Source organism: Girardinichthys multiradiatus, chromosome 2 (assembly GCF_021462225.1).
Source record: "Girardinichthys multiradiatus isolate DD_20200921_A chromosome 2, DD_fGirMul_XY1, whole genome shotgun sequence".
Classification (NCBI taxonomy): domain Eukaryota; kingdom Metazoa; phylum Chordata; class Actinopteri; order Cyprinodontiformes; family Goodeidae; genus Girardinichthys; species Girardinichthys multiradiatus.
This window is the reverse complement of record NC_061795.1, coordinates 32,894,250-32,917,794: the sequence shown is the minus strand read 5'-3', so window position 1 is coordinate 32,917,794 and position 23,545 is coordinate 32,894,250. Positions and strand designations below refer to the sequence as shown.

Sequence of the window (23,545 nt, the reverse complement as noted above, 5' to 3'; positions counted from 1 at the left end):
TTGTCAAAAAGTTCTTAGAATACTTATCTGCTTTGAAAATTAAATGGAAAGGCTATTTACTTATGTTTCATTTTCAATATTTATAGCTTTTGTTTGGCACTGAAATATGATATTTGTGTCCTTTAGTAATCAAAAATAGATACATTTTAGTTTATCCACAAGATTCACAGCAACCATTAATTCTGCTGGTTTCCTGAAAGTCTTTCAAAGTTTTTCTGTGAGCTTTCGCTGTTTATTTTCACTCCTGTACTTGACTATTATGAGATTAATGTGTTTTTAGTTTATAAAGCCACTTAGCTCTGACTCATGGATCAATTAAGCATAAAAAGGCACATACGCTCCAGAGATGAACCCAATCACTGTTGGAACTTTGTTACCACCTGCCTAACACGAATATACAATTTCTTCAAATTTCTTGGTTGATCCTAAGAAAAAAAAAAAAAAGACAAAGAAACTGAGTTTGGGACATAAATAGGTATTTCAGCAGCAACAAGGTGATTTCCAAAGAGATATTAGTATGTGTGTTTTTCTAACCTAAAGCCTAACAATAGTGGGTGGGAATGAAGCAGAGAAGTTGCTATAGGTGGTATTACCTTCCAAATATCTGTCCAGCCGTTCCAAACCCTCCCTGAAATGTTTCAACAATGCTTACAAGTTGTTTCATGTTTCAGTTTCCTTCAAGGTTAACTTCTCACTGGTCAAATGAATAAGAAAAAATATATTTCAAGTATTGTAAAACTGCCAAAATGTCCACATTGTTTAAACATAGCTTTCCAACATTCTGTTTTAAGATCTGGATATTATACCCAATGTGGATAAAATAAAATGGTTAAAAATAAACCTAATGTAATGCACCCACTTTAAAGTCATGGTTTATGTATGGCTGTGTGTACATTTTATAGCTCTGGCCTTTCTTCTTGAATAATTGATGTGACCTAGCACTGCTAATCAGACAGGGTACACACTCACACACACACACAGAAGTGCAGATGTTTGCATGCGTGTGCCTATCCTGTTCAAGTAACACTCCTCTCACCCTTGCTAATTAGTAGCTGGAGGCTAATTAGTGGATTACTGGGCATTCAGTTTACCTCAGATATCCCCTCGTCTCTCTTCACCCCTGCACACATGCAGAAACAGACACATGTAGGACACTGGTGTTATTTTTTGCTTTGTCTCTTTTTTTAATCCTCTCTGTCAGCCTCTCTCTGACCTCTGTTTGCACTTTTTTCCCACCCCCTGTTATCTTTATCTGTACCTCACCTCCAGCCACAACACCAAAACTACATCGTGGCTTGATCCGCGACTAGCGAAGAAAGCGAAGCCACCTGAGGAGTGCAGGGAGGATGGTGAGTCTGAGAAGACCATTTGTTCTCTTAAAAGCTTTAGCTCATGTTCATGTGAGTAAACTCATCTCTGAAAATTAGTAGGAGTGTGTTGTCTCTGCATTTCCTGCGGCTTCTGCACCCGATGTCTCTTTCAAACACAGTTTTCCCTTTCCTTCCTGGAGGATGAGATCATAAAAACATCCAGCTGTTTGAAATGTGTGCTGCTGGTCTCATAGTTCTTTAGACGTCTTCATTCACTTTTGAAGGAAGGTTTAGAAATCCATGCAGATAAACTGGACAAATGAAGTCTGAAAGGGTTTTGCCACAATTTGACCCATTACAATCTTGAATATATTTAGTTGGGATTTTATTTTTGGCGAATTTCTGGACACATTAAACAAGTAAATCCTGTATTTCATGAATAAATAAAGAAAAATAACTAATGATTTCATTGAAGAAGAGCTTTTTTAATGTATTACGTTGTTTTGGATAATCTATTCCTGGTTTGTCCTTCTGAGATTGAATGTCTCGTGGACATCCACACTGCTGGCTAATTTTGGACTCCGTGACTCATGGTTTCAACAGACTTTGAATAGCAAAGCATCAGATGCAGGACATGAAGCTCAGGATGCATAGACAGTGCTGCTACTTTGATTGATTGCTGTGTTGTTGTATGTTTTATAAAAACCATTTCTTCATCCTCATCTTGTTAGGTTTTTCACTTTACTCTTTGATTTCGGGGCTACATGAAACTGAGCTTGCAGAGCTCGTAACATTTAAATGTAATACAGTCAGATCCATAAGGTAAGATGAAAGTTTGTTCTACTGTCACAGCCTTTGGTCAACAAATTAATTGTGATGTGATTTACTAAAGCAAATCTGAATCAATGTCTTCCATTCCTCTGCCTTCCATCTGTTCAATCTTCTCTCTATATACCCGTTGCTCATATTTTCTTACATCTCTACTTTCAATCTCTTTTTGTTAAATTTTCTACTCACTTTTGCCTTTCCCCCACATTCCCTCTACATCTCTCCCAATCTCGTCCTTTGGGCAGTACAGGGCTAGGTTGTGACGGGAATTCTAATAACATGAGTCAGCTCTGCATAAACTGGCTCTTACTCTGCTCCACCACACACAGATTCAAAAACAGACAGACAAACATGTGGTGATAGGAATGAAGAGTTGATCTATTTACCAGCTTTACAGGGACATCTTTATGTCCTGGGTAGCAGTAAAAATAGGGCATTCATTTGAACATTTACTTTTCTGCTATGTAAAAACTACAGAGTTTCTGGAATAGCTTAAATAGATATATTCAGGAAGAATTTATCTCCTTCTTGCATTAGCTTTCTGGTGTAGATTTGCCATCTGAACGTTCAGTACAGATGGCATAGATTACGTTAACTGCAGGAGCTGGACCTTTTTTGTTGCATTTTTATTTTGACTGCAGGGTCCAGGGACAAAACAGAGTTTAAAAGGGGGGAAATTCTGGTTTACCTTCAGGTTTGGATCTTTGTGTTGAAGGATTGCAAACATTTTAATTACTTGGTCAAATAATAGGTTCTGCTTACTTCATTCCTTGGACCACTTCTTAGGTTTGCAGTTTTTTGTCTTTCCCTGAGACTTTCATGGCAATAAAAAGGATTTGCCACAGATCTTCTTGTCCACACCAAAGGTCTTTTCAAACTAACCTGAACATGTGAAGGAACGCTAGATTCAGCCAGGTTTTTGTCAGAGTCTACCTCCAGAATTTGAAAGTTGGAGAGGATGAAATTACCTGTCTGCAGTCCTGACCTCAACCTTGCCGAACACTTGTAGGATCTGATTGGATGTGCTATTTGTGCCAGAGCAACAAACACAACCAAACAAATGCTGATTGACATGCCGTCCCACAGCAGTGTGTGACCAAGCTGGCGACCAGCATCTGAAGGAGGCTCCATGCTGTTGTGGGGCTATGTATGGTTCTTCTACAGACTACTGAGACCCCTGTTTGAATATAATGAATAAATTGTTAAATTGGCAATATATCTTGTTTATTTGAGCTTCAATCATCTATTCAAATAAATGAAACATAAGAGTCAATTGAAGAATTATCTTTACCTGATGCTCAACCAACAGATGCATTTTCCCTACAAATGTGGCTCCATTTAAAGGAAAATAAACTGGTTTTCCAACAGTATATGATTTACTGCCAAGATGCAAGAAAGAAACAATTGACTAAACACAAATGTCCTGACTTTTTGAGTTAAGTATAGGTATTTTTGTTTCCTCAAGCATCATAATCTCTCATATGTATTACTAGTCAACAAGCCTCAGATCACCTTACATCTGGTAGAAAATGTTTTCAAACCATGATGTAGCTCACCTCCCAGTCTATTACATTTCTCCTTGTGTTTGTCTCATTCATCGTGCTCTCTTAAGTATTCAACCAAACAGCTTTGTTTCCTGGTAACAAAGTGAGGTATGCCTAGTGTACATACATGTTGAAGTGGCCTTTTTCTGTGTTAGAATAGACAGATCCTTTCTGAAGTGGTGCTTCAACTGATTAAAATTTTCAAAAGAGTTTTACATTGAAGAGGAACACAAAACGACTGAATCAACCATGTTTCTTTGCATGCAGGTAGACAGTTGCTCTTTTTCTTTACCTTTCTTTCCTTCTTTGAAGTAGATTTGTCTTTCTACTCTTTTGGTTTCTGTGTTTCTGTCTTAAGGGAAGCAGTCGTTAAAGGAACTTATTTCTCTGAGCTGAGCCTGCTGGCAGAGGATTTTGAATCAAAGGCTGTATGCTGAATTTTTGTGCAGGTCCTGGATGACACATCGCATCCTCTTACCGCACCCTCGGATTCCCAACCTTTTCAAAATGGGTTGGTTTAAACATTCCAGCAGCCACAAGGATTTGTTTTGGGATTTTTGTTCATAATTATTTTTTGTTTTAACGATCATTTCGGTGTTCGTTTGTTGGTCATGTGTTGTTCTGCCAGTTTCTTTTGTTTCCATTTTGCGTCATCTGTGCATTCTGAATGAAACGTATCTAGGGAAGAAAAGATGTCGGATGGTAAAAGTAGAAGGAAATGATGTAATAAAAGTGAACAGACAACATAAGGAAATAGTAGTGCTGATTTTAAATGCCCCTTTGCCTGAAGGATTTCTCAGTCTCACTGCCTCTGGCAGGCAGCAGACAGATATTCAGGCGTACTTTCATCAGTTGCTGGTTTCCTTTTCCCTCTTGTTATTCCCTTTTTGTTGTCTCCATCTCATGCATGTCTGGTCCTTCTGCTTCACTTTCCTTTGGCATCTCCTATCCTCATTCTACATTCTCTTTCTCCTTGTGCAGTCTCCCAGTCCTCTTTTGCTCCCATGCTGCATTTTGGTGAATATGGGAAGAGGTTTGTTTGTGTTGATGTGCTAGTACAATTGTGTTCATGTGTTGGTAAAACTTTCAGATACATCGGTAGGTCCTGTATACTGAGGCCATCTCAGAATACATTTTTCTTCAATTGGACTATTTTTGTTTAGGCTTGTGTTTAACTTCCACATCCAAGGAGTAAAGATGATAAAGTGTTTGCTTAACAAGGTATATAAGAGTTGTATTTTGTTTAGTATGTTCACTTCAGACTTATAACAACACTCTGTGGTCCCTTTATGGCAGAAAGAAGACCACCAATTTTTTGTCTACAATGTGTTAGCAGCAGTAGGAATAACCATTTTAGAGAATAAGATCATGTTTTAGATTTTAGTGCAAATGCCATGAAACTGTTATTTTTACTCAAGATTATCATACCATTTTCTTCAGTGGCTTAGGAGGATGGACCGCTATAGTTTAGTGCTGGAGATCCTGAGTTTTATCCCCAGCAGAAAGAGTGTTTACAGATAAGATTAGGGGGAAAACAGTCACTGGGATGCTGTTGCTATGAATGGCAACTTCATTGCAGTGTCTGACTAAAAAATATTCTTTACCATTAGATACAAAACTGACCTTTTAATGCTGTTTCTTGTTAATATTTGCTGCTTTTGTATGAATTTGTGCAATTATAGTAAACAGAAAGCATACTCCTTTCAAGGGTTCTAGGGTTTTTATACTGTTCACATATATACTTTAACAAATATTTTCATTTTGTCAAGTTCGGTTTGGTATATCTGAAGTTCTATTTATATACCTGTAGAAAGCAGTAACGATTAGATCGTTTATACGTAAGAAACCTTTAAATGATAGAGGGTGGACTTTTTTTTTACAATTGATGTATCAGTCTGAGCATCTGATATGGAAAATAATTCAGATATTATATTTAAATCTTTAATAAATACAAAATTAAATGCTAAATATTATTATCTATAATTAGATTGCACACAATTAAATTCAGTTTATTAGTGATGATTCCTTGCAAAACCCATCTCAGGAAGCTGTACAAAATGCAAATAGTGCAACCCAGTATATCAATCTAATACATTAAAATTTCAAATGCATGCATTTAACACTGAAATTTTTTTTAATAAATGAAATGTTTTTATGAACTTACGTTTATACTTTGCTGTAATTTCTATTTTCTCTACAACCACATAAGCTCACCCACATTTCATTTTTCTGCTCATTAGTCAGGACAACAGCCGACAGGAAACGTATAAAGGGATCACATTTAGACTTTTTTTATACAGACTAATCACACTACCCAAATGAGCTTCCTAGAGCCACAAATATATCCTAAAGCATGACGAAGAATCAGATTTAGAATCAAAGGAGAATGTTCTTTTGCTTATTCAGAAATGCTAACGCTGTTCAGCCTTCTAATAAACAGTGCACACACACACTGCAAATATGTGAATGCTTAAAAACACACACACACCTTCTCTCTCTTTGTGTGTGTGTGTGTGTGTGTGTTTCAGCAGCAGGAAACAGATACAAGACGCAACGCTCAACTCAGGCGAGGGGAGAGAGAGGAAAAAACAAGACTTTCACTGGTGGTTTCCATGGAAACTGTCTCGCGTTCGATTTAGGGGGAGGGCATACGACGAGCGGATGAGTTAGGCCGACATTTAAGGTGGCTCACGAACAGAGTGGGAGGGAATTATTAAAGGTGGTTTGAAATATAAGTGCATCTGGTTCCTCTGCAGCCAACACAAGGAGGGTCATGTGAGGTAACGGCTGTGCAGAGCGAGCCATTTGACAGAATGATAATGCAGACCGGAGATAATTGAGGTGTGGCCTCCTTTCACCTTGGACTGCACAGTCAGCACGCTCGGCTGCCAGGACGCACACACTCCGACACACACGTTTTCACATGGATTATTGATAAGATCACAGATCTGCCAGTAATTATATTAAAGCGTGAGGGATGTTGCTATAATACCGCTGTCACACAGAGCAAATAATTGTAAAAATGATAAGACTTATGTGTGGATGTGTGCGTCAGTGATTGTTCAGATATCACATGCTGTTGTCTATACAATATCTGTGTTTCATACCCACTCACAAAACAATGCTTTGTGTTACATTGCTTTGGTATGGAACAATGTAGGGATTTCTTTAAAAAAATGCATGAGGTCTTTAAGTAGCTATTATTTATTGTTTTTGTGTTGGACAGAACTGTCAGAGAAATTTGCTTATGCAGCTCAAAATGCCCTTTGGTTTTGCTAAGCAGGCATCCATATGAAATATTGACAAAGGAAAAAATATGTACATGAATATTTGCTTAGATAAAAAAAAACAGTAATTTTCATATTGACTTACCTCCGAATTACAGAAACTGATTTATGAAGTTTAAAACATGATTAACTAAATCAGTGTTTATCTTCTTTATCTCTAAGGGAAACACAAAGTCCTTTACATTTGCTAAAAACAAGAGGCAATAAAAACAGCAAAGCAAATAAACAAAACAGAAATAATGAGCTAAACAGGGCGAAGCATGAAAAAGAAATGAATGTAAGAGTGTGGTTAACAGCAGTGTTGTTGCTGTTTTGAAAGACTGGAGAAAAGTAATTGTGTTGTGAAGAGGAGAAATTATGGGTAGATAACATTAACATTCTGAAAAGGAATGGTTCCTAAAATCCTGAAAAGATTGATCACAAATACTAAAAAGTAAAAAATAAAAAAAACTAAATAAAATAAATATTGATGAAACTGGTACTTAAATAGATGAATAAAAGTAAACTAAAATCAGCATTTAATTTGAACAACTGGTTTAAATATAATGAATCATGACAATCAAACAAAGTGACTTATTGTAATATATTACGTTGCATACACTAAACCCAAACATTTTTCATAAGCAGAGGGCTGCTGCAGCTTCAGCTCCGCCTTTTTTAGCTCAACAGTAACTTTACTCAAGCAGCCATTAGGTATGTGTTGGAATTAGGTTCTTACGGTATGATAACCTTGATTTAAATTACAGTTTCTCTGAATCATGCATTTACCATTCAAGGCAATCTAATTGTGCTTTACAGGACATCAGAGGAAAGACAAAAAAAAAAAAAATGTTTTTCCTGAAAAAAAAAAAAGCTTAATATGTCAAACACTTACAAGCATTGCATAAAAGAAATACATTTTAGTGATAATTTAAGCAGCAGTAAATAAGTAAATAATGCCTCAGCATTGACGTTCTGTCTATCTGATAGCGTAGCATATGTAATGTGATCTCCAGCAATTACCTGATAATAACTTTATTTTATCTAATGCTACCCTATGCAGACTCTCTGGCTGCAGCGATGAAGATTCATTCCCATCAACATGCAGGGATCTGACTTTGTTTACTGATTAATTCAGCTAATATTTATTTGAAATCTTGGGGGTCCTCATCAGTTGTGTATAGAGCATTGAACTTTCATCCCCAGATGGTCAGGTTACCAATAGCAGACTGTACATTTTGCACCATTCATACCAAGACGCACACACTACACAAACAGTAGCGCATCATAAGCAAAACCCATACTTCAAAGACAAGATGGAACTTAATGTTTTACCAAATGCTCTTAATCTGTATAACCCAAACGCCCCCGGTGGCGGGGGCAGCAGCAGAATCATTCTAAACATATGCTATTCTTCAACCAATACATGCATATTGCATTTCCACTTAATGTTTCTATCATCTAAATGATAGAAACATTTCCTTACTCAGCAGCACCCAATTCCAACACTAAGCACTTAGATGATAAAAATTAAAAGCAACTATAGATGCATATCCGGAAAAACACACTGCGACAATAATGCAACAGGATTGTACCCACACAAGCCTTTCAAATAAAAGCCCACACTCTTTCCAATGGTACGAGTTTTACTAAATTTACGTGCAAAACTCAGTGAACCAGCAGCCGAAGAAGAGGAAAAACGAAGCTTCTTTCATTAAGCTAAAAACATAAATAACATCTCACCTTTGCTCTTTTATGGTCATAATCCATGCTAGAGTATATATTTCCACTCGGCTACTGTAATCCATTGTCCCTGCGTCACACTGATGTGATACCTGACTGTTTTCAGCTGACTGTTACCTGATGTGAAACCTGACTGTTTTGTCTCTCTCCGGGATACTGCGTAGAAAGCTAGAAAGCTACATTCTCTTGCGTTATGGCCCATGCATTTCCCTCGCTGTGAGTGGCGGATGATGTTGGTTGCGTTATTTTTGTAAACAACCCAGGATTCTATTGCTTCTGATGATTCGATGGATGTTTCAATCATCCATATTGGCCAATGGGCTCCTGAGAAACTCCCCAGCATAATTTGCAATGTCTGACTGGATTATTGAATGCTTTTACGCACAGAGCGCAGCGAGCATGGAGGAGTGGTTTTTCCGCAGTACTTTGACTCTTATTTTGTCATATTTTACATTTTGAGAGAATAAAAGCTGCCGAGGAGTTGCTATTTATGTTTGGCAGCTGATAGTGGAGCCAGTCTGTGTCCTGTCAACTCTTGGGAAGGAGGACTTACGGTATCTAGACTGGTATACCAGTGATGATGATTATGTAATTCCACCATTAGAATGTTCTGTAATAAATTCTGCTAAGCCTTTGTTATTGATCCTTCAAACTGATTTGAATGTTGTGATCCCCAGTACACAGCTGTCTTTGTGCTCGTATCAGTCTTTTTTCTGAATTGAGTGACTGAATGATAATGATGAGCCACACTGATGAGCACAATGTGGTTTTGTTATGATTTAAGGGTATTATTTTGTTTTTACATTTGAGAACCTTAGAAAAAAACAAACAGAAAAATTTGGCACAAATGGCACACATAGTGCCACAATGGGATTATTTAGAAGGTCTGCCTGGATGTTTCTCAACTAATACCTCTCTAAAACTACTACACTTTTCTTTTTTTGCATGAATTGTGGTACAGCTAATGATCAGATTCTGTACTGTGGTTTGCTAGATGTATTGGATTGCATCTACATACTTTTAAAAGAACATTAAGATAATAAAGTACAATTTTGTCGGCCGGAAATTATTATGTTTTTTTATTGTCTGCTCGGTGCCATATTCATTTTCTCTCACTAAGTAACTGAAGTGTTGATTTTTAGACCTCTGAAATATTCTCTGCAGTGTTACCTTTATTGTGATACCAGAACCATTCAAATAAACCTTGTAGATATATTGAATTCATTGTGGGTCGGTCATTTTGGAGCAGAACTCTCAAAAAGAGGCCAAGGGTTTAGGAGATTAATTTCTTCACGTTTAGAACCAGTGCAAAGAGGATTGGGCGGCAGATGAAGGTGGAGACCTCGACGGCCCGATCCCCGGATGCTTAGGCTGGCTCTAGGGACGTGGAATGTCACCTCGCTGGGGGGGAAGGAGCCTGAGCTGGTGCGGGAAGTCGAGAGATATCGACTAGAAATAGTCGGGCTCGCCTCCACGCGCAGCGTGGGCTCTGGAACCCATCTCCTTGAGAGGGGCTGGACTCTCTTCTACTCTGGAGTGGCCCACGGGGAGAGGCAGTGGGCTGGGGTGGGTTTGCTTGTTGCCCCCCAGCTCAGCCGTCTCGTGTTGAGGTTTACCCCAGTGGATGAGAGGGTCGCATCCCTGCGCCTTCGGGTTGGGGAGAGGTCTCTGACTATCATTTCGGCCTACGGGCCGAGTGGTAGTGCGGAATACCCGGCCTTCTTGGTGAAGAGAGGGGCTGAGCTGTCCACTGATCACCACCTGGTGGTGAGTTGGATCCGCTGGAGGAGGAGAAAGCCGGACAGACTTGGCAGGCCCAAGCACATAGTGAGGGTCTGCTGGGAGCGTCTGGCGGACCCCTTGACCAGGGATGTATTCAACTCTCACGTCCGGGAGAGCTTTGACCAGATTCCGAGGGATGTTGGAGACATAGAGTCCGAATGGACCATGTTCTCCACATCTATTGTCGATGCTGCTGCCCGTAGCTGCGGCGGTAAGGTCTGCGGTGCCTGTCGCGGCGGCAATCCCCGAACCCGGTGGTGGACACCGGCAGTAAGGGACGCTGTCAAGCTGAAGAAGGAGTCCTATCGGCTGTGGTTGGCTTGTGGGACTCCTGAGGCGGCTGACGGGTACTGTGGGGCCAAGCGTGCCGCGGGCCGGGCGGTGGCAGAGGCAAAAACTCGGACCTGGGAGGAGTTCGGTGAGGCCATGGAGAAGGACTACCGGTTGGCCCCGAAGCGATTCTGGCAAACCGTCCGGCGCCTCAGGAGGGGGAAGCAGTGCTTCGCCAACACTGTTTACAGTGTGGGTGGGGAGCTGCTGACCTCGACTGGGGACATTATCGGCCGGTGGAAGGAGTACTTCGAGGATCTCCTCAATCCTGCCATCATGCATTCCCTGGTGGAAACACAGGGTGGGGACTCAGGGTTGGACTCTTCCATCACCCAGGCTGAAGTCACCGAGGTGGTTAAAAAGCTCAGCGGTGGCAAGGCTTCGGGGTTGGATAAGATCCGCCCTGAGTACCTCAAGTCTTCGGATGTTGTGGGGCTGTCATGGTTGACACGCCTCTTCAACATTGCGTGGCGGACGGGGACAGTGCCTTTGGATTGGCAGACTGGGATGGTGGTCCCCCTTTATGAGAAGGGTGACCGGAGGGTGTGTTCCAACTACAGGGGGATCACACTCCTCAGCCTCCCTGGTAAGGCCTACGCCAGTGTATTGGGGAGGAGAGTCCGGCCGATAGTCGAACCCCGGATTCAGGAGTAGCAGTGTGGTTTTCGTCCCGGCCGTGGAACACTGGACCAGCTCTATACCCTCTACAGGGTACTCAAGGGTTCATGGGAGTTTGCCCAACCGGTCCACATGTGTTTTGTGGACCTGGAGAAAGCATTTGACTGTGTCCCTCGTGATAACCTGTTGGGGGTGCTCCAGGAGTATGGAATCGGGGGCCCTTTACTAGGGGCCATCAGGTCTCTGTACAAGCGGAGAAGGAGTTTGGTTCGCATTGCCGGCATTAAGTCGGACCTGTTCCCGGTGCATGTTGGACTCCGGCAGGGCTGCCCTCTGTCACCGGTCCTGTTCATAACTTTTATGGACAGGATTTCTAGGCGCAGCCAAGGGCCGGAGGGGGTCTGGTTTGGGGACCAGTGGATTTTGTCTCTTCTTTTTGCAGATGACGTGGTCCTGCTGGCCCCATTTAGCCAAGACCTACAGCATGCACTGGGGCAGTTCGCAGCCGAGTGTGAAGCGGCTGGGATGAAGATCAGCTCCTCCAAGTCCGAGGCCATGGTTCTCGACCGGAAAAGGGTGGCTTGTCCTCTTCAGGTTGGAGGGGAGTTCCTGCCTCAAGTGGAGGAGTTTAAGTATCTCGGGGTCTTGTTCACGAGTGAGGGAAAAATGGAGCGGGAGATCGACAGACAGATCGGTGCGGCTGCCACAGTAATGGGGGCGCTGTGCCGGTCCGTTGTGGTGAAGAGAGAGCTGAGCCGAAAAGCGAAGCTCTCGATTTACCAGTCGGTCTACGTTCCTACCCTCACCTATGGCCATGAACTTTGGGTCATGACCGAAAGAACGAGATCCCAGATACAAGCGGCTGAAATGAGCTTCCTCCGTAGGGTGGCCGGGCACTCCCTTAGAGATAGGGTGAGGAGCTCGGCCATCTTGGAGGGGCTCGGAGTAGAGCCGCTGCTTCTCCACATTGAGAGGAGCCAGTTGAGGTGGCTCGGGCATCTATACCGGATGCCTCCTGGACGCCTTCCTCGGGAGGTGTTCCAGGCACGTCCCACCGGGAGGATGCCCAGGGGACGGCCTGGGACACGCTGGAGGGACTATGTCTCTCGGCTAGCCTGGGAACGCCTTGGGCTCCCCCTGGAGGAGCTGGAGGAGGTGTCTGGGGAGAGGGACGTCTGGGCGTCTCAGCTGAGTCTGCTGCCCCCGCGACCCGGTCCCGGATAAGCGGAAGACGACGAGTACGAGTACGTTTAGAACCACACAAATTCTGTTTCTAAATACATCTAGATATATGACAAACTCAGAAACCATGTAACAGCAACTATAGTGCTGCATCAGCACTGGATCAGTCATTTATATTTAAGACTTTAACTCTGACCTCTTTGTCATATTTCCTATATAAATTTAAATATATAGGAAATAACTTATTTATTTCCTATATATTTAAACCTTGACATAGTATGATGACTGATTGTGAATGAGTTAATTTTTAAATGCTATTGTTTTAAAATAGTAAACAATAAAAGAAGGTTGTAGATAATCCTGTTTCTGACATTGATTCCTTTTAGATATTATTGAGTGAGAAACAGACAATGCAGAAAGCATCACTGCCTGTTGTTAGGCCTAAGGAGCAAATAAAGGATTGGAGTTACTTGACTCCATTGTATCACTTCCTCTGTTCTCACGCTTTTTCACTAATTATCCCATTGCTCCCATTCTTACCCCCAGGGTTGTCAGTTCTGCTTTGCATTTCTGTACCGTATACATGTGTATTTGTGTGTGTAATTGAATGTCCATAATAAGCTGAGGAGAAAACTAAGGCCTTCATGAGTCAGAGTTAGTGCGTTTTCCCTCTTTTACAGTCTGTGTGACACATCTTGTTTGTCCATCTGCAGTTGTTTTCTTTCAGAAGTTAAACTGTGAAAAATGGGACGCAAGAATTACTTAGTGTGGCAGTGTGAGAAGTAGGATCAACACCTCACAACCAGTTGCTTATGAATGCAAATCAGAAACAAAACATTTGTATATAAGTTTCTAAAAGCGCAGATGAGCTGAACTGGCTTCTTCTATGTTTCTGTTTACTTCAGCAGATTTATAGGATGAGGTTGCTTCTTTGTATGAAAAGCTTGATGACAGGCACCTCGTTGTAGGTTAAAAAATTACTTTGTATTCAAACACAGCAGAAAGCTTTCTCTCCAACATAGGACCATAGCTGCACCATAACAATTATGGTGCAGTGCAAAGCACTCCACTCCACAGTGCAATGCTTTGCAAAAGTACAAGACATTACTGACAGGTTGGCTGAGGCAAGTGGCCCATAGTAGTTCTGGAGGACCTCCAGAGGTGGAAGAATCAGCTAGTAGTTGTGAACACCATAAAGAGTGGCAACAAGAGAGCTTTGTTGAAAGATAGTCACTGGAAGTCCTATTTACGCTTTTCCACAAGCCTTTTAGAAGACACAGCAAGCACAGAGAAGACAGTGCTCTAGTTGAGACCAAAATGTAACTTTTAGGTCTACATCCAAAACACTATGTGTGGAGGAAAATTAAAACTGCCCATCCCTCTCAACACACCATTCCCACAGTGAAACATAGGAGTGGCAGCATAATGCTGTGTGTACGCTTTTCTTCAGCAAAGAAGCTGGTTAGAATAGAGCTAAAAACAAGACAATCTTGGAAGAAAACCGGCTGCAAAAAACTTGACTGGAGAAAAGACTCGGTTCAAAATTGGACAACAACTCTAAACATAAAGCCAGAGCTGAAAGAATAAGCATGTTCTTGTGTTCCAATGGCCCTGTCAGAGTCACAGGCCTAACTCTGAATCTGTTGCAAGACTTGCTGGGAGACCTGAGTTTGAACTCCACTATATTTCCAATAGTATTGGGTCCCACCACCAAATCAATGAATTCTGGTGTTCCAATCACTTTCATGGTTGCAAGTGTATAAAGTTTGGTGTGGAGAAACTTGACTGGCCTGCGCAGAGTCCTGACCTCAAGGTTCCTGAACTCCTTTGTGATGAATGAGAGCGGAGGCTGCAATACTGGTTTTCTCTTATAATTATAAACAAACTCCTAAAACTTGTGGACAATGTTTACAGAATAGTTAAAGTTGCTGTTAATGGCAAAGGTGGGTCCATCAACAAATTGGACCTTATGGATTAACAACAGGATGCAATCAAAGTTCATGTACATTCAATTCAATTCAATTCAAAAATACTTTATTAATCCCAAAAGGAAATTAAATGTTGTTGTAGCTCATATTATGAGGGTTTCTTCAAAGAGCCGTTGTAGATGCTGATGGCTGTGGGCAGGAAGGATCTCCTGTAGCGCTCCGTCTTACAGCAGATCTGAAGAAGCCTCTGACTGAAGACACTCTGTTGTTGTAGGACAGTCTCATGAAGAGGATGCTCAGGATTCTCCATAATGTTCTTCATTTTATGAAGAATCCTTCTTTCCACAATGATCTCCAGAGGTTCCAGAGGAGTCCCCAGAACAGAGACAGCCTTTTTTATCAGCTTGTTGAGTTTTTTTTAAGTCCCTGGCTCTGATGCTGCTTCCCCAGCAGATGATGGTAGAAGAGATCACACTCTCCACAACAGACTTATAGAAGATATGCAGCATCTTGCTACAAACACCAAAGGACCTAAGCTTCCTCAAGAAGTACAGTCTGCTCTGTCCCTTCTTGTAGATGGCTTCACAGTTGCATCTCCACTCTAGTCTGTTGTCCAGGTGAACACCGAGGTATTTATACTCCTCCACCACCTCCACTTCTTCTCCCATGATAGAAATAGTTTTTGACTTATTCCTGTTTCTCTTAAAATCTACAATCATCTCCTTTGTTTTAGTCACGTACATGTAAAAGTAGACAAATATTTTTGGCAATATAGAGTATTTTTCAAAGAAGAATGAGCAGGAAATTCATTCTATAGATATGCAAAGCTGTTAGAAACACACAAAAGACTTGCATGTGCATTGAAACGTGGTTCTATTCAGTGTTGACTTGTGGGGGCTCAACATATGTGAACACTTTTAGATTTAAAAACCATGTATCTCTGACCACCCACTTCACAATTATGCACTACTTTATGTTAGTCGGTAACATAAAATCACAATAAAATACATCAGAGTTTGTGGTTTTAGTGTGACAAAACGCAATACTTTTCAAGGGGTCTGAAAACGTTTGCAAGGTAATATATCTTTATGTGTCACTGGAAATTCAGAGAGGATAAGGCGGAGAGTTTAGGAAGTTTAGCAGTGTCTTTTACAAGAATCAGAGGAAAGATACATGAAAGAAGGCTGGCTGACACAAGGATGAAACAAATAAGAGGTAGGCGAGGAGGAGACAATTAACAAAGCATCCATGGGAACCATCAAAGGCGAAAACAAGTGGGTGTGTGAAAGAAAAAGATAAACAGGAAGTAGTTTTGTGGGGGTATTTGGCCTTGGTGGTTTTGTGTGTACAATTAAAAGGAGGACAAAGAAAGAAAGAGAAGACACAATGTTTTTTCCTCCCTCCCTTCTTTGTATTGACTCCTTGTTGTGATCCGTAAAGAAGCTCCTGCTGCAGATCAAAGGGTTGTCTATCTCCTAAAAGGCGCTTTGGGAGCATCTACTGTGGCTGTGAGCCCTTAGAGTCATGTTGTCTCCCCTGAGTAGTTCAATTTAGTGTCTACCTTCCCTCTCCCACTGTTTGAATGTACTGATAACATTTCCTTTTTGTCTCTGTTCTTCTTTCTCTCAGAGCTGCCCTATGGCTGGGAGAAGATAGACGACCCCATCTACGGCAGCTACTACGTCGAGTAAGTCCCCTTGAATCACTCTAAAGTTTTATAATAAAACGGGGAATACGCATGTAATCATGCTGGTGACAATGTGAGAAAAAGGAAATATTCAGATTAAAAACATGTCCTTCTAATCACTGTGTGTATGTAATTAAAGCACAAAGCACACACAATGCTGGTATTTTCATAGAGTTACTGTAAGAAGTAAATTCATTTAGAGGATTTATGTATTAGGACACATTTGAATATGTTGGCTAAGACCCTCAGGCCTCAGATAGCATCTTAAATGTTGCATGAAATCTTTCCAACCTGTGTATTTTGGGGGTGAATATTGAGTTTAATGATCTTTCATATGCTTTTTAAACTTAATAGAGCAATCTGTGTCCCTAATATATTTACATGCCATTGACTCCAATTAAAAACCAATCCATCCATCCATCCATTATCTATACCCACTTGTCCATGCAGGGTCACGGGGAGCTGGTGCCTATCTCCAGCGGTCATTGGGCAAGAGGCAGGGTACACCCTGGACAGGTTGCCAGTCCATCTCAGGGCAACACAGAGAGACACAAGACAAACAACAATGCACACACACTCTCTCACAACTAAGGGCAATTAAGAGTCATGGTTTTGGACTGTGGGAGGAAGCAGGGGTACCTGGAGAGAACCCACGCATGCACAGGGAGAACATGCAAACTCCATGCAGACCCCAGGCTGGGATTCGAACCCAGGACCTTCCTGCTGCAAGGCAACAGTGCTGCTAACTGTGCAGCCTTCCTATTGAATAGGCCTCTTTTAATACACTACCACTGCAATTTGATTTTAATTTAGCATTATTTGCTGTTGATTTCATTTCAAATAGTTTTACTGTTTTCCACTAGGTAAAATAATTTTTTACATGTTGTAAATCTGCTAATTTGCAAATATGAGATAAAAAATAATCAACTTTTTGATGCCTGTTTACTGACTTTGCACAAGACAAAACACTAATGCAGTTCTCTAGAAACAAGTAAAATTTGCATGTATGTGATTGGGGGGAGATCAGGTTTTTGGGTTTCTTTGAATAAAAAACAAAACAGGTGTGTGTCCTGAATATTTAGTTTGTGTGGTCAGGACTGACATTATTAATGGCTTTCATAACAACAAATAACCAAATATTTGATGCATCATAATCTTCTTTGTCCCAAGTAGAGCAATTTATTTACAAAAGACTTTGCACAAACATTTTTAAAAAATTATCTAAATCAACTTTGCTGACAATTTTTGGGACCCCCACGCTCAGATAATAAGAAATGCTATATGAAAGAAAATTTTGATCTGTTAGCAAATATGCATTCAGTTTATTAATTGTTATGTGTTGTGAGGACTGAAGTTGATAATGACTGTAATTAAAAAAATGAAGGAAATATGTTAACATATATTTCTACAGTAAAAGAGCATTTTGTTTGTTTGTGTCAAAGGGACACAAGTGGAGCACACAATGAAGGAACCTGCAAGGGCTAAAAAAGAAAGGGCAGGATGTTAAGTTTTTTCTAAAGTGACTGCAGGTAAATGAGATATTTGGTCATAATGCTGAGCACCACAGTTGGTGTAAGTTAAACAGCATATAAACACCTCATATTAACCGTACAGTTTGGTTGTGAAGAGCTTGTTTAACAGCCACAGTACTTGGACAGCTTTCAGTCATCGAGTTCATCATGAACCCCTCTGTTTTCAGGAGTCAAATGTGCGTCCATCTGTCAGATAAAGTTTTTTTCAAAACTGGGTCATACAAAGCATAATGATCTAGCGCATGGCAGCAAAAATGGAGCAATGGAGGAAAAAAGCTAGTTTTCAAATGACCCAGTCTAAGTCCAGACTCCAGTTTGATGAGAATGTTGTGGCAGGACCTTCAATTAACTAAGGATAAATATAAACCTGCAACCCTCAATAAACGTCTGCCACAGTGCAAAGAAAAGCGAGCCCAAACAATTCCCCACAGCAGTGACCAAGATGGACGAAGTCCTAGAGATGGCGATTGCTTTGTGCTACTGCAGCTGGAAGTCTTTAGCATACTGGTTTGTTTTTTCCACTTCTAAAAAAATGTTTTCCACTGAAATAAAAATTGAAAATAAATAATATATGAAACAGTATTTATTTTTAGAATGAGACTGTATTTATCTCATATCCTGATAAGGATGTATTTAAAAAAATTATCAAAATATTGTCACATCTCTGCACCTGAAACTTATTTCTGCCAAATTTCTATACATGGCCTTGTCTATTTTTCTGAATTTTTCAATATGAGATTATGCTAATACAGTAAAAGATTAATTTTATACATCTTTACCAGGGATGCCAATAAAAGTGACCAGTAAGGAATCTCCAAGGAGTCTATTTGCATCTGATCTGATAGAATGAAATGTTATTTTATTGTTACTTTTGTTACTTTTCAGTCACATCAATCGAAGAACCCAGTTTGAAAATCCAGTACTTGAAGCCAAGAGACGTCTGGAGCAGCAGAGACAGATGCAGAGCCAGGGACTCTCTGCTCTGCCTTTACCCACAATATACAGAGGTATGATCCTATGTGGTGTGCTGTAACCAAGCGAACATTCTTGTTTCACCTCGACGCAGCTGAAAAATTATGAAAATGTTAATGCTTAATGCTAATTTAAGTATTCCCTGCCAAAAGGGCCCACTGTGTTGTCCTGAACTATCCCTAAGAGTGGGCATATGCATCAGATGAGGCAGATGTCACAATGTGCTGCGCAGGGTTGGATGGAGATCGTGGGTAGTTCAGGCAATAGGAGAACATATTTACCCTGAGGCCCCCAGCGGGTCAATCCAGGGGTGAATATGATGACATAGGAACCCCACACACGATGTTCTGCTTGATCTGAGTGACACTTCCTGTGAGTCCGCTTAGCAGAAAAATATATTTTCATCAGCGCCTCTAGGTGTCAACCAAACATTCAGCACCGAATTCAACATCGACTGGGTTCAACTTTTATTTAAAGCAAACATAATGTGACAAAACACGTTTGCTGGTTTTGAAAATGTGAAATCTAACAAAAAGCTCCTCTTCTAAATTTAGAAAAGCCGCTGTTTACGAGGGACCCGACCCAGCTGAAGGGCACCTTCCTGTCCACGGCCCTGCAGAAGAGCAACATGGGATTTGGCTTCACAATTATTGGAGGCGACGAGCCCGACGAGTTCCTGCAAGTGAAGAGTGTTATACCAGATGGACCCGCCGCTCAGGACGGGAAAATGGACACAGGTAAATTTAGGCACTGGAGATGTAATGAAATCTGGTTTAGAAGAAGGTTGTGATGTGAAATAAGTAGCAAAGTAGCATCTCCTGCTGGAATTATGTGCTTATAGAGATCCAGGTTCTGACACTTAGCCTGATGGAACTTGGGTTTTTGCCATAGACAAGTATATGAAGTAGATTTTCCTGCCAGAAGTTTAATTTCACTGCCTCTTGAGCCCAGCGCATCAATGCCAAGTAAATACAGATGCTGCGCTGTCGGAACATTTTTCCATTATATGCTATAATGCTTTAGTTTGATATTTTTCTTTGATTAACTGATGTTAATATTTTCTTGAACAACACTTCTTGTGATTGTTTTGCAGTTTTTGCTTACAGCTTTGTCTGTATATTTTTGTTTGTATTGCATTACTTGTATTGTACCTTCACAGTACATTGTAAACATACTGAACCTTTTCACATTTTATCACATTACAAACACTAACTTAATTGTATTTTATGGTATTTTAGGTGGTCGACCAACACAAAGTACTGCATAATTGTGAAGTAGAAAGAAATGATACAAGCTTATTAAATTTTTGTTTTACAAATAGAAATCTGAAAATGGTGGCAAGCACTTGTTTTCAGCCCCCTTGAGTCTTTTAAATACAATCCATTATAATTGCCTTTATAAGTAACCTAATTAGTAAATAGAGCATACCTGTGTGATTTAAACTGTGGAATTAAGTTTAGTGAGACTTATAAAATTAATAGCTACAACACAGTAAACAGGATGATACGTTGGGGCTAATATAGGGTAAAATCACTAACAACAGCTTAGATAAAAATAGGAAAACCTGGACTGCTGCAAATTAAGATTAGACCCTTAAATAAATAAAGAAACAAAGTGTGAAAGTGCCTGAGAGGGATGTAGCTCACTAAACAGAGCAGTCAATGCGGGCTTATGAGAGTAACAGGCCCGAGCTGCCTGAGGATATGTTTTATTTCAGAATAGTCTAGACCCAGATGTTATACCTTTCAACCTTTTTCCTGATGGTAAGTTGGGAGAACATGGAATAAGGAAGGTAAGATGGGTCTTTTGATAACTGCAATCTAACCTTAAGAGGCTCTACCCATTCTCACATGAATGAATTGGGGAACCCCCTCTTTCTGCAGCTCCCCAAACAATTAAAACGTGGTGTCCAAATCCAGTCCTTGAGAGCTACTATCCTGCAGCTTTTAGGCTACATTCACACTGCAGACAAATGCGGTCCAAATCTGACTTTTTTGCCCATATGCAACCCATATCTGGCTTTTTCATGCCAGTCCAAACGACCCAGTTCCGATCTTTTAAACTCCCAAAAAATCTGAATTGTGCCACTTTCATATATGGTATTAAACTGGGTACGCATCTGATTGTTTTTAAAGCGTCCGCAGTCAGAACGAGCATGTCGCATTTCATTAGACTTTCATGACATAGCCCAGGCTCCAACTAGCATCCACAGAGACTTCTCTACAGAAGTAGCAGTCACTGCTCCACTATGACCATTGTTAATAGCTGTGCTCTCTTCTTACCTTTCTTCATCTTGTTATGATTGGGTCATAATATTGTCGGCTCCCATTGCTTTTTATCTCCACAACCTAATAATAACACAGAGACGCCAACATCCATTATTACTTTTGTGAACCACGTGCAGCTGTGTGACGTCCACATTCTCCATCCGAGCATGCAGATTGCTTTGGGGTCATGAACCGTTCAGACTGAAGTCTGATGGCGGTCACATTTATTTAGTAGTTTGAACGACCACTCATAAAAAATGGTATTTCAGCAAAATCTCGGAATTGACCATCAAGACCTGCAGTGTGAACGTAGCGTTAGATGCATCCTTTGTCCAACACACCTGAATCAAATAGCTCCCTCATCAGCAGGTCATTCAGCTCTTTAGAGGCCTGGTAATGAGCCATTCATTGGATTAATCTTTTTTTAAGAAGAGATGCTTGCAAAAGTTGCTGGATAGTAGCTGGATTTGGGTTTTCCCACATTTTTGATTTAAGTGCAGTTTAATAACTTTTTAGTTTAAATTGCATTTCTGCTCTCAACAGAATAAGCTGGGAATCACAGAAAATAATGAATTTAGTTTAGAGGTTTCTTATCTGCAGAAATATTCATGGTAGCATATTCAGGGTGCCCCATATTTGAGCCTTTGCTTTCCTGTGTACCAGACACAAACTTTAGTTTCCCTGCACGTTTTCTTTTCTCTCACGTCTCTGGTAATAAAAGACAGAAACTGAGGGATTTTAATGATTGAATCTCAAGCAACACCTTCATTACGGGATCTGTTTATGTTTCCTAAGTGCCAAAACAGGTAAAGAACGGAAGGTATTATCCAAAATAACTCATACAGAGCTATCACAATTGTCACAAAATTGCCTGCTTGTACAGTATTTATGCCTTGAATCCTAAAACCACAACATTCAGACTCAACACAAACACCAGTAGCTTCTGATGAGGATTATTTAGTTACAGACCCAACATTAACCAGCATGTTTTCATTTAGATTTTCCTTCTCTGAGTGTGAACTGTTGGCTTTTTATGAATGTAGATGCCTACAGAGTGTTCAGGTGGTTCATACATCAGCTCTTTATGTATGTGATTTAGGCTGAGTTTACAAAAAAGGCTTAACCTCAGTGCACACTTTGACAGAGAACTGTAGGCACATACCTTTTGTAGTTGGCCTCATGCCTGGCACGGCTGGTGCCTAAACGTCTCATTCAGGGCACATTTCTGAATCTTCCTCTCTGCTGCTGCTTTTATTTTTTTATGTTTTATCTGGATACTATTTCTCTTTATTTTATCTCTGTCCTGCTCTTTTCATTTACATGTGCTCCTTATTAAGCTTCTTTATCTAACCATATCATCTGACACTTCCCTCTCCATCTTCTTGTTTTTATCTGTTTTCTTTTTTTCTCACTCTAGTTTTTCTCTCTTCATCCCTCTTTCCTGGCCTGTCAGCCTTTCCCTTGCTCTCTGTTCTGATTTTTTTCCTTTCTCTCAAATTTGCTTGTCTCCACTCTATGACATTGCCAGAGCTGCACTAGCACACATTTTCACATCCAGGGACTCACACAGACACCCTCTGACTGAGATTAGCTGGCCTGTTTGGCTGTGTGGCATTGCTCTCAGGGATTGTGCATGATTGTGGATTTGACATGTGTGGTGTACATTTATGTGTGGATACAGACTCATGACTACATGTATGTGTGTCTGCAGCAGTGTGAAATAAAGTATCTGAGGCAGCCGCATTTGTCACGACATTGTCGCCTTTAAAGGTGAAATGTTATAGCTTCCTAAGCAGGGGCTCATGTGAGATTCTGATTGTATGATAATCTTTAACAAAAACTCCAGCGTAAACATGTGTACAGTTTGGTTTAATTTACAGTGCAGCAAAAAAAGGTCTGCCTCCTTACAAATTGCTTTTTTGTTTTGCCTTTTTGTCACATTTAAATGTTTGAGCTCATCAAGAAACTTTAAACTTTAAATTTTCTAGACATTAAAAAGAAATGCTTGTATTTATTTTTTAATATTTCTTTCTTTTTATTTGATGCTCTGTGTTTTTTATCTGTTTAATGTTTTTAATGTGTCTTATCTCTATTCCTTTGTATTCCTGTAAAACACTTTATGTATGAATGCTATACTGATAACATGCCCTGCTTACAGAGACCGATGGGCGGATTTCCACTAGTAGAAAAACATTACAAACGGGCATCTTTGTTCTTTTCTATAACAAGGAAAAGGTTGATATGAACGTATCCTTTAGCCATCGTACACAGCTGACTGACAGCTCACAGCAACAAGTAGCGAAGGGGAGCAATAATGACTGGAGAAAACCCAGTGTGTAATACAAATAGTGATTATAAAAAACAAAAAACTTTGAGTCTTAAAATGACCAAAGCCAAGTTCAAACTACAGCAGAGTTTCTAGCATCACCTCTGTAAATTTGTTTCACCCTATTGCATTTAATGTTAAACAGTTAATATGAAGAACCACTGGATTATTAAAACAAAATACCCGTTAAACTTTGATTTAAATAGCCACCCATGCAAAAGTAAGACTAA

At 40.4% G+C, this 23,545-nt stretch overlaps 1 protein-coding gene across 7 annotated transcripts in view; it reads left to right on the top strand.

Moving 5' to 3' along the window:
* magi2b (membrane associated guanylate kinase, WW and PDZ domain containing 2b) overlaps window positions 1–23,545 on the top strand; it is a 146,920-nt gene that overhangs the window by 92,056 nt on the left and 31,319 nt on the right. For all 7 annotated transcript variants that reach the window (XM_047352691.1, XM_047352678.1, XM_047352671.1 and 4 more), the window contains 4 exons: window positions 1,270–1,349; window positions 16,161–16,218; window positions 18,636–18,757; window positions 19,277–19,459. In XM_047352691.1, the coding sequence (XP_047208647.1) occupies window positions 1,270–1,349; window positions 16,161–16,218; window positions 18,636–18,757; window positions 19,277–19,459 (443 nt within the window). The remainder of the gene's footprint in view (window positions 1–1,269; window positions 1,350–16,160; window positions 16,219–18,635; window positions 18,758–19,276; window positions 19,460–23,545) is intronic.